At 37.9% G+C, this 12,282-nt stretch overlaps 1 protein-coding gene across 2 annotated transcripts in view; it reads right to left on the bottom strand.

Moving 5' to 3' along the window:
- Window positions 1-12,282, bottom strand: part of LOC121407527 (ran-binding protein 9-like) — a 65,740-nt gene that overhangs the window by 32,679 nt on the left and 20,779 nt on the right. For both annotated transcript variants that reach the window (XM_041598655.1, XM_041598656.1), the window contains exon 2: window positions 10,030-10,141. In XM_041598655.1, coding sequence (XP_041454589.1) covers window positions 10,030-10,141 — 112 coding nt within the window. The remainder of the gene's footprint in view (window positions 1-10,029; window positions 10,142-12,282) is intronic.

Raw genomic sequence — 12,282 nt, 5'->3', positions numbered from 1 at the left:
GGTGTGGCTATTGGTGTGTGTCCAAGAGTATTAATCTAACAAAGCACACTTCAGATGAGTAATACATGAAGTAGGGGTGTGGCCATCCTTTCAATATCACATTGACAGGAAACCATGCACTTGAGCCAATGAAGCTTACTAAACAAAATATTGCGCAATCCTTAGACCAACTTGCATGATACCAGTAAAATCCGTAAGGTCATTGTTCAGTAGTACATGTATCTAATGAGGTCATGCACTCAAAATAGTCATATGAATTGCGTAGACCAACATTCCTCTATTACAGCCATTTTTCAATACGAGCTTTTGAGCTATGATATTGCAGGTATTGCAAACTAAAATTGGATGCATGAATATATTCAACGAGACCAAATCAAATGTATATTTTCAGCTTCTGCATACATAAAAAAACAATGCAATGAAATAAATAAAAGTCAAATGTAATTCATATTCACATCCCATCCTTCAGTTTCAATGCGCTTTGCATTATGACATCATATAAACATAAGGCTCTCCGTCTATTCCCCTGATGTATTACAAAGCAAATGGCATGTTGACATAATTAGGGTCAGGAGAAGCCTTCTACTGCTTCACTACAGCTCCAAGTATACAGGAGGCTCATCCACACTTTCAATCAATGAAGTCGACCAAACATGCGATAATAAAGGATATTGCACCCGTAAAGATAGTAAATAATATTCACTTACTGCAACTGTCTTCATTTGATTTGCCCAAGGAAAATATTGAGGTGGAGATGCAGCAGCCCACTGTAAAGCATATGGGATCCTACGCAATGGTGATCATCACTGTTATGGTGCAAAGTGTGTACTTTCTCATATGCTGTGCTAGCTGTATGGGACTTGTTTGTACACTGCTACAGCGCAGTTGCAGCAACGGGCATTGCAGCATTCTTGACGATAGAACACAGTCATAATTGCACACTGCCGTAAGGAGAGTGTACATGAAGCCTACATTGTACATATACACTTTGCTTCTGTGTACGACAGTGATGATGGTATGTCCCTTAGAAAGTAGTTTCGCTAAAAATAATGCCAGCTGGATCGAGGGTAGCTGGTTGTGGGGTTAGGGGTAAGATATTTTCCTTTGAACATTCTACAGTGTGTTTTGGAAAGGAGTAAGATAAGTTCCTTTAAATATTTCTTGATGGTGATGCGTTTATTTCTCCTAAGACTTTTGGCAATACACAATCCTATCCATGTTATCGTGAGGCACAGAATTTCTCAATGACTGGGAAACCATAGAGTTTGTGATATTCCACTGGGAAAGAAAGTGTTGTGCATGAAACTAGATGCAAATGCCATGGTTGGATATCAATTCTACCTTTGCTAAGATACTCCACTGATATCATGACACTTAACTGCATTTTATCTTATGCATAACCGGAGAATCAGTGGGAAATGATTCATTTTGGGGAACAAACAAAATCAGAAATTACTGCAAATGCAAAGGGGGAAGGGAAGAGAAGAATCCTTGTACCCAGAACTTGATTGACAGCATTAGACATTAAAATATGACATAAAAATCATATCAAAACAAACAGACCAAATACTTCCACATCCTATCAGGCCCTTCTACCAAGCATATGTTTTTTTATCACAAATGAAAAATTCCAAGTATCAATCCAAACATGCTGCAAACCATGAATTTATGGATTCCTTACAGCTTTACAACTTGAATACAAGGGAAAAGATTGTATAACAAACAAAATGATGAGTAATTCAGAAAATCTTTGAGGAGGCAGTATTAAAAATGGATGGACAAGAATAAACTAGGTCACATCTGAGTGGGGTCAAGGAGAAACCAGCATGCACACTGCATATGGGGGAGGGTTCACACATTGAAGTTATGTATGATTTCAAATCGATGTTTTAATGATTCATGAAGGTCGATGATCATACATGTACATGCACTGAATGCTAGTATACTTTAATTCATCTGATATCTATTGAGGTTGAAAAGTTTGTGGAAATTGAGAGTTTTAAGATATTCCAATTTCTATGTTGGAAGTTTTGCATGAATGTACATTCCTGCACATCTGTAATAATTAGAGATTGGCAAAAGGAGTTCTACGCAAAAATATAATGGAATTTTGTTTAAATTTATCTTGAATAAATATAAAGAGCAAAATGTAGGACTAAAATTATTGCCTGTCATGCAACAATGGGAATCATACAAACAACAAGTGGAATGCCTGCATTTTGCGATTTGATATAGCAGCAGTGCTGACTTTGAAAACTGCTATTGAATAATTATTCACAAAAGATAACATTCATATGATAATGAAATACTAGGTCCATTAACCCGAAAAGGCCTTTGACCATGATCATGTGACCTAAGACAAATACCCCCAACATTACCAAAGTTTGTTGACCCTAAATGACCATTCTTCAACTTTGGTCACGTGACCTGAAACTTGCATAGGATTTTCAGGAATACCAGATTGCTCTTATGTCCAAGTTTCCTGAAATAGATCCAACAAATTTCAAAGTTATGACAATTCCATAAATACCCCAACATGACGAAAGTTCATTGACCCTAAATGACCTTTGACCTTGGTCATGTGATCTTAAACCAAGGCAGGATATTCAGTAAAACTTGATAACCCTTATGTCCAAGTTTCATGAACATGAACTAGGTCCATTTTAATTTAATTAATTTTCTAAGTTACGATGTCACTTTAAAAACTTAACCTTAGATTAAGATTTGATGTTGACACCACTGCTGCCGTAGGAAAAGCGGCACTGTATAGTCTCGCTCTGCTATGCAGGTGAGACAAAAATGGATCCCTTTCTATTTTTCAATCCTGAATTTTGAAAATAACTAGATCATATATAAATAACTGCCTAAAATGTATTTTTGAAGTAATCCACTACCTATAATGTACCATACCTATAAAATAGTTGGTATAAAGGTATGTATGGTCCCAGATACTTCACACCTGACCTGGGCAAATCCTTTCAATCCATCATGAATGAAAATTTAATAACAAACCATTGAAGCGATTCCCCTGTCCACTGCCAAGTGTGACAGTCCATCTATTTATAGCACCAGGAGCAATTCCTATCTGATTAGCATTACCTATCAGCGTTCAGTTCATAGCCCTCCTCATACTCCAAAGCCAATTAACTTCCCAGGGTATCTCTCGGCAGTGTGCGTGCAAGTACGTATTGAACAAAGGCCTATAGGCTATCCATGTACGTGGCAAGCGGATAGGCACAGGATGCTCTGATACATTCAGCCTGCGGCAAAGACACTCTGCCCTGCAGTCTTGGTGAAATTCCAATTTACCTGTCTATAGCTGGGAAATGGGCCATCATCTCCATTGTACAATACATTTCTATGATTTATAGTTAAGGCGTATCATATCACACTGTATTTTTTATGCGCAATAACTTCTGTACAAAAAGTTAATAATATATTAATAGGCCATTAGGAGTACAAATGAATAAATGTTATGCAGACCTATAGCCTTTCAATAAGTTTTCAAGAAATATTGAAGACCACCATTTCTGGTGATACGAGATAACCTGAATAACAAAAAATCAAATAAATAAATAAACTTAGAAATCCAAAGAATGTGCCAGAAGGCGGTGCTGCACCAGCCCCGAGTTTGGTCAATCTTGAGGATTTAGCCCGATTGGCCCTCTTTGTGACTAATCTCAAGATTCAAGAAACCCCCATCTCTTCTAGCGGAAGAAGAGCGATTCCTGCTCGAGTGAGGCGTCAATGCATGTATGGTGTGACCCCGTGAATGAATAATCCGAGTGCGTCTGTACCTGTGTATTAGCAGGAAAAAATTGTGAATAGCACGCTATATAATATATAATCCTAAGTTGACTTGGGATAGCCATCTCGAGATTAATCCAGCGAACTATCCCGATGATTGCATCTCTATTACAAATAATCTTGAGATTGTTCAGATCGGGATAATTTGCCGGATCAGAAATAGCGCTCTAAATTGAAAACTCGGGCTCGTGTAGATGGCCCTAGAGACATGAATAAAATAATATATTTCATAATTTCTGGAACAATAGGCCTACATGTACAAATGAATAATTTACCATTGTTGAGCTATCCCGTAGAAGCACAAGAATTCTTTATGTGAGAGTATAATCACATCCATGGACATAGTACATGGTAAAACACAGAGGCAAGGAGAACAGAGGGCTACACTGCAGCAGTAAAGAGAATACAAGAAGGCCTACCGTAACCTCCTAATGTTTTTTTACATCACCACTGATAGACAGTCATATTTTTGGTGATAATCCATCAAAGTCGATTAATGATTGACTTGTATTGTATCATCAAAGGATAGGGACGATGTTGATGATTCTGATACATCTCATTCCACAAGTTTGTACAATGGATATTAAATACATGGAGGTCCATGATATGTTAACATGTCTGAATTCCTTGCGTGTCGATCTCTCTGCATAGCCGGTATTAAGATACTAGACATCGGGATGCTATGTGCAGATTGGAAGATTTTTGTTCCTCGCATTACGGATCTTGAAAATTATTCCAGATTATTGTTTCTGATTTATAGCTGATTCAATCTTCAAGGTCAAGTTCACCCCAAAAAGTAGTTGATTTGATTAAAGTACAGAAATACATTATCAAGTAAATCTACATGTAACACTGGTTAAGGAAATTTGGTTCAAGTAAGTCCATTATCAAATCCACCAATGTAATCTTTAAGATAATAATTATATGAATATAATACCAATATACAAGCCTGGCATCACACATTCACATTTTTTGTGAATAAAAGATTCCAATTAATACATTTTCAGTTTTCCTTTGTTTCACATGATATAGGAGAAAAACTGTCTCTGTTAATTTTTTTTAGTATTTCACTTTAGAACTCCTTTTCCCCGTTTTATCAGAGCATGGGGGTCTTCCTACCTCATTAAATTCAGGCATGTTCAGAAAAATACAAAAATAAATAAATCCTAGGGCTTGATTGTTTCAGGGAGCATATCCCTGATTGTTTACAGCAATACTTGGTATAATGACGAACATGTAGATCTGGTACATGTAGGATATAAGCACTTGACTGTTCATGCAAATACATGTACTAGTCATTTGTATCGCTTTCTATAATACGTCAAGTTTCAATGAACTCAGTAATTCCTAAAAATTCAGTTTCAATATCAAAACCATTCAAGTAAATGTACTTTGGGTATGAAGACCATGATACAGGAAGATGGCTGGAACCAATGTTAGGACAAAGGACACACAGAGTTGTTTTGGAACTATATCCTTTGTTATGACTCATTGCAAGGCTATGTTTTTGTGGCAATGCGTGACCTACATGAACAGACTATTAGGCCTGTATCATAAGACCTGATTCACAGCAACTTTCCTGGGTGGTGGTTCATGTAGTGGTTCATAAATCTGTTTGTAAAGTTAAGTGTGACTTTAATAATGCACCAATAAACATGTTCTCAGGTGCCAATAGCTACTCCCTTAGCACAAGAAAGGGTCACCAATCATGCAAAATACATCATAACTGTAAATAAAATAACGTGAAGCAATGCCACCCCCCCCCCAACTCACGGCCTATGCTGGACCAAACCAGCATGATTGTGAATGCAAAAAGTTATCCAGGAAGAATCCTCTGGGGCTAGTAACACAAAGCTTAGCAACTAATCAATCATTTGATTTATATGATTAATTGCACAGAATATATAAAATCATAAATCATATTAATCTTCCAATTAGTGCTACAGTGTAAGTTTTGTGTCAAGAGGCCCTGAACTGCTATAATACAACATACTGTTTATAGATCGTTCAGCTTTATGACCTGCTTTGGATCCCATCATAAAAACGGGGTTCCCAGCTTTTAAAGAAAACAAAATTCCCTGATCTTTCCCTGATGAAGTTTAAAAATTCCCTGATAATTATATAAACCCATTCCCAGTTTTGCATGTTTTTTTAAGTTGTTGCAGTGAATTGCGTGTATATTCAGTATATAAACAATAATGTAAAACTAATAAGTACCAGCATAACCAGTCATTCAATTTATGTTGTTTTGATATGCAACAAAATAGAACAGAGTCTGACTGACTACCGTGCTTTTGACTATTGGGCCGATGAAAATTCCCTGATTTTTCCCTCATTTTAGTTATTTTTTCTCTGATTTGAAGTATTTTCTAAAATCAAATTCCCTGAATTTTCCAGCCTGGAAAAAAGTAAAATAAATTTCCCTGATGGGCTGGGAACTCTGATATTTACATGTGATTACACATAGGACTGTACAGTTAATACCCGTTATGTTTCCCCCCCAATCAGATGAGCCAACATCAACATGGAATATCCTACTTGTAAAGTAAAATGACAGTAACATACATGAAGGTAGATGGAATAGATGAACATACATACATGTAAAAGTATTAATGGTGCTAAATGTCAACTGAAGTGTTTTTGTCTTGTCATCATAATATCCTCCAAATATTTCCCAGCTAATCCTGTTTTTTGTTTATGATTCCTGGGTGCGAAATAACAGAAAGTTGACAAAGGGAGCATCTGCTTTGAAAACAAATACGAATGGCAGAACTCAGATAGCAACCAACACCCCGGTGACAACTATCAGGTGACATAAATGTCAGAGCATCTCCTAAGCCTCCAGAGATGGAAGAGATGTAGGAAAAGATGAGAGAGATTGATGGAGAGTAACAGAAGACACAGGATAAGTGTTGACTGCATAGGTCCATACCCATCAGCCCAGGATTTCACATTATCCCACTTTTAAAACAAAAAAATTTGACGCATCCTGGGCCCGTCTTACAAAGAGTTATGATCGATCATATCAATTGTAACTCTATGAAAATCCATCCATGAATTTTTCTACAGGAAATTCGCACAATGCCCTTTGTTAACAAAGAGAAGCACAGTGAATTAATGCATGAATATTTGAACAAACATGAATAATACATGTTGACATTGCTAGCCATTCAGAGTTGCAATGATCAGATCAATCGCAACTCTTTGTGAGACAGGGCTCTGATCAGAGCTTGATCAAGATTATGAAAACACATTTACATGTAGTTGGCAAATTAAAGAAAATATCAGACAATTGATTTATCTGAATGCACAAGGAGTTGTATCAACAGACTAGACAACAATGCATCATCAAACCAGCTGGTACAATAACATTGTTACATATGCATTTAACTTGTGCAGGTTTCCATGGCAAAGAATGATTCAATGTACACGCTTCAAGGTACATATGTACACCAAAAAGCCACTACATTGACATGAAAATATTTTTGAGATAGACACTCCTTTAATAGTACAAATGAGATTCATGGTAAGGGATTGTGGGAATAACAGACTTTTCAACTGACAACTGGTTGACATGCTGGCATTTATTGCATTGGGTTATCATCCACAATTCTCTACATGACTTTCAAGACCTGTGCTCCGTAACACAAAGGTTTGCGATGGATTGCAAATAGGAAAAAGCTGCACTGATTGGTCCCTGTTCAGTATTTTAAACCAAATGCGCCTGTAACATTGATCTTGACTGGTCAGTTCATTTAGCGATTGTGTTACAGAGTCCAGGGTCCCGTAACACAAAGGTTTAGCAATTATAATCGTACGCCTGATTTTCACGATTGATTGTACATTGTAGTCAATGCAATCAATCGTAGAAAAGTGTTCTATGATCATTGCTAAGTTTTGTGTTACGGGCCCATTTGCATTTTGCAATGAGATACATAATACAGGAATGAAAACAAATGCTGCCTGATAACCCCCCCCCCATGTCATATGGTGAATAAGAAAGTGGTGCAAAAAATATTAGCTGAAATTTAATAAGTGAAAATTATGGAGCATATTTAAGTCAATTTGCAAAAAACATGAACCCACACTTCTAATTCCATAAAAGAGCCCTTCAAACCAAGGGTGAGAATATGCATTTGATTATAACCATGTGACATATAAGTACAGCAGTTGATAATCCATAATTTCCATAGGCACTTATTCAGAAAAGTGACATCACAGAAATTGATATAACCACTTCTGTAATTGAATCAGATATGTTTTGCCTGATTTGTTTCAAATTTCAGCCTAAGCAGCAAGCTCAATTAGAATTTAGGTGTCAATATCATGCAAAGAACTATCATAGATCTATAAAAATTATATTCTGCACTTTGACAAAAACACATTAAAAAAAATAGTAATTCAGGCCTCGAAATAGGATTTTTGGGGGGCAAGGCCACTTTTTTGAGGGGCACTTTTTCACTGAGGCCAGGCAGCAGAGGGCACCAAGGCCATACAGAGGGGCACCAAGGCCACTTTTTAAGGGGCATGTAATAAATTATTTGTAGGTGTTACAGTTTCGCGGCGTGGGGGGGGGGGGCTTTCCATAGTCGATGTTATACATCAGATTCATTACCAAACCACATTATTTACTTAAGAAAAAATGAACTTTACGCACGACTGGTGATACCTTCTTGAGCTACATGTAATTAAATGTGAATCTGATTAGCACCCAAGAAAGTATCACCGGTCGTTCGTAACTGACGAACAGCTTTATGAAACACTCCCATTCAAAGTACTGTACTTACGCATCGCGCGCGCTCGCCAGGACAGTACAGCGCGCGCGACATTTGTGTAGTACACATACGGAGCTCGCGCTCGTCCATTCTTATGCTGCAGCTTACATAGCATATGTAAAGCGCGCTAGCGGCCGGCCAGCTGGCCGGCCAGCTGTGTATAGCTAGCTCATCGTTCGGCGCGGCTTCGGACTAGACTGCATACATGCACTGGACGTCGCTGGTAAAGCTAAGGTATTGAATACTTTTTGAGATCGGAGAAAAGTTTTCCTCGCTCAGAAAAAAAGGTGCAGACTTTCAAAAGGGGTACATTATATATCAGAAAAAGGGCACATTTATGAGAAAAAAGGGCACCACGGCCATATAAAAAAGGGCACATTTTTAGTGGCCGTAACTTTTAGCAAAAAGAAGAAGGGCATGACGGCCAGTAATGGGGGCATCGACGGCCATGGCCGTCGATTATTTCGAGGCCTGGTAATTCAACAAAAAATGAATGGCAACAATCTATAAGTTTAGACAATTTCAAGCTTGCAATATAAATTGAGTATATTGCATCGTTTTTAATGTGATTTTCAAATAATTAATTTGTAAAGTCATAGAGAGAGCCTAGCTCTTTCACTGGACATCTGTAATGGGTCTTAGTAATCATAATAATCTGCTTTTATATAGCGTTTAGAAAATCAGAACAACATCTTTAAGCGCTTTTTATTACCCTGGTCATCAGATCCTGGCATGCCAACATACTATGTATGCACTTTCTCCACTCCCTGAGGAGCATTCCAACAAGAGTTCAAAGACTCAATTGCTAGTCATACTACACGGGCTTTCGCAGCCTATCGGGTACACATTTAACACCTGGGTGGAGAGAGGCAGAGTTGGACACCAAACGATGCTACATGTAGGTCATGGTGGGATTCGAACACATGACCCTCTGATTTTAATGCGAGAGTCAGAACTACCCATGATGCTTCCACGTGCTTGTTTCATACATGTAAGGCTCCCTAAAAGCAAAATGCCAAGATTTCAGTAGCTTTCAAAAGCATCATTTGATTTTTAAATTGACATACAGCTCTGGTTCAGCTACATAACACAGCTTTAATACAATTTGCAGGTTACAGATGGGGGCGGCATGCACTCCCCCCCCCCCCCCACCAGAATTTGAAAACTATGTAAGTTTGTACATTTATATTCTAATACCAAAAAGCAAACAAATCACTGAAGTTCTTCATAGACCAAGAGTCAATTTTAATAGCAAAACTTTTTTATTTTATTTTTTTTTTTTAGCTCGCTCTCTTTGCTCACTTATTCCACTTTGACCTCTTAAAACAGATTGGGGATGGTGAACTTCGGTGCTCCGTCCCCCATAAAATTATCGCTCCTCAACGGTATGGTGTGCCATGTTGTCTCTGAAAATATAACAGGAAAATTACTGGGTAAATATACTGACCCTTCTCTTCCTTTGCTGACCACTGTGACTTCAAAGTAATAGATACCACATGATGGTGGGATGGAGTGAGCGGTGGTCACTGAGGCTGCATCCTTATGAGTCTTTCCCATACCTGAAAGAATAAAAGAAAGTTGAAAATTTGAGAATATCATATAAATAAAAGGATCTGGACACGATTCATTTATTACTTTGTAAATGCAGGGCATTTGTTCATGTAGACGGGTAAAATAATTTTCAAAATAAGCCAAGTATACTTCATGCATGGATCCTAGTAGGATCCATGCATGATGTCACCTTCCAATGTAGCTCACACTTTTTAGCGAAGCAATTTATAAATATATATGTACTACAGAGCGAAGCAAGTTTTTGCGCACACTCATTAAGCGACCTTTGACTGTAAGATGAGACACACTCTCAATTCCAAGGATTTAAAATAATTCCAGATTGGCTGTGAATAAAGACCAGCTGAATTTTCAATTTATTTGTAATCCTAAGGATTAACTTTTAAATCTCAAGAGATTTCAATTCAAATCATTTAGATTTATATCTAAATCAACAAGGTTTAAATCTAAATCTAATAATCAGCTGGTCACTATTCACAGCCGATCTGGATTCATTTTAAATCCTTGATATTCATACTCCTTTCATAAACCTATTCTCCAATTAGCCGCCTATTAGAGTAATGCGGATAATTCAATAAAATTGCGTTCATAAACTCCGAAAAAAATAATCCGCACTATTTTTACGAGGGCCCGTCCTGAAAAAGGATAATCGTCATGGCAACCGCACACACCCCCTCCGATGCGGTTGCGTTGGAAAAGGGTGACCTTGTAACTGCTCCATGGCAATTATCCGCACTACTTTCGAAATGCATTCATAAAGTCAAAATCTGGTCCCGATGCTGCTATTATGCGGATAATAGCAGCATCAAAATAATGCAGATAACTCTGGTCCTCCTCCGATTTTACGACCAAATTATGCTGCTATTATCCGCATAATTGGGTTTATGAAAGGGGTATTAGAGTGTAGTGCAGACCATGTGCAGATTAGCAATGTACTGATATTGGTTAGCCTACTTAAACAATTTTCATATTCTAATTAGATAAATCATTCTTGCTTTAATAAACAGCTATTTTCAATGAAATGATATAAGAAGTTAAAAAATGCCTTCACCTCTTGCCATCATACTCACTATTTTGTTTTTTGGTCAACCCACGGGGGGCCACTTCCATTGACGAGTGGATACCATGCGTGACCATAAGCGGTTTCAAACCGCCTCGATCACAAGAATCCCCGTTAATTACGAGAACTTTTTAAGGCTAAAAAATACCCGTTAATTATTCCTGCATTCACACCGCCCTGAAACACATCCTTCGGGATAAGTTCCCGAAGTTACGAGCATGCGCAGTATGGTCTGATAAGCAGGCAAGGCGCGAGATTCAAAATCACTAGCCCAGCAGCCACGCCACGACACGCTGGGCTAAAAGTTCCCGTAATTTGCTTTCACATTGCCAAATACCTGCAACCTTAGAAAAATCCCCACGAAAGTTCTCGTAATTTCGCCAAGAACCTACTATTTAGCGGGTATTTTCTTTCGGGGAAATTACGCGTAGTTTGCTTTCACATTACCAAAATACCTGGTATTTTCTGATCGGGGTAAATTTCCCAATCAGAGAATACCTGGAACTGGCGAACTTCGAGGCGGTCTGAAACCACCTCATGAGATTTCAAAAAGCACCCTAAATGAGTATTTTTTATATACTGAAAATGCACCCCTTAACTAGTATTGGCATGTGAAAACCTACCCTCAACAAGTATTGGCATGTGAAAACCTACCCTTAACAAGTATTGGAAACAAAACGATACTATAGGAAAGTATTCCCTGAAATGAACCCCTAAACAAGTACAGCGATATTTCAAATGTTATGTCACGGACGTCGGTTATACCTTTACCTACATCATTGGGTTTAGTACAACCCCACTCACGCAAATCGTACTCCAAACACGTAGTGTTGACTGTTTGGGCAAAAAGTACATCCTTTATAAAACATTTTAGTCTTGATTTTATACCCTCGCAAATTTGACCCCAAACATGTAGCTTTCTTATCGAAAAGATACCTTTTTTCATTATTTTAGTGTTTTTGACACCCTTATTACGTTGAAAAAGACTTCCTTTTTACATGTGTTTGGGTCACGCATGGTATGCACTCGTCAATGTAAGTGGCCACCCCGGGTGTCAACCCTACCACCTCC

This window comes from Lytechinus variegatus, chromosome 2 (genome assembly GCF_018143015.1).
Source record: "Lytechinus variegatus isolate NC3 chromosome 2, Lvar_3.0, whole genome shotgun sequence".
NCBI classification, from domain to species: Eukaryota; Metazoa; Echinodermata; class Echinoidea; order Temnopleuroida; family Toxopneustidae; genus Lytechinus; species Lytechinus variegatus.
The sequence above is the reverse complement of the archived record's forward strand: the minus strand, read 5'-3'. Positions and strand labels throughout refer to the sequence as shown.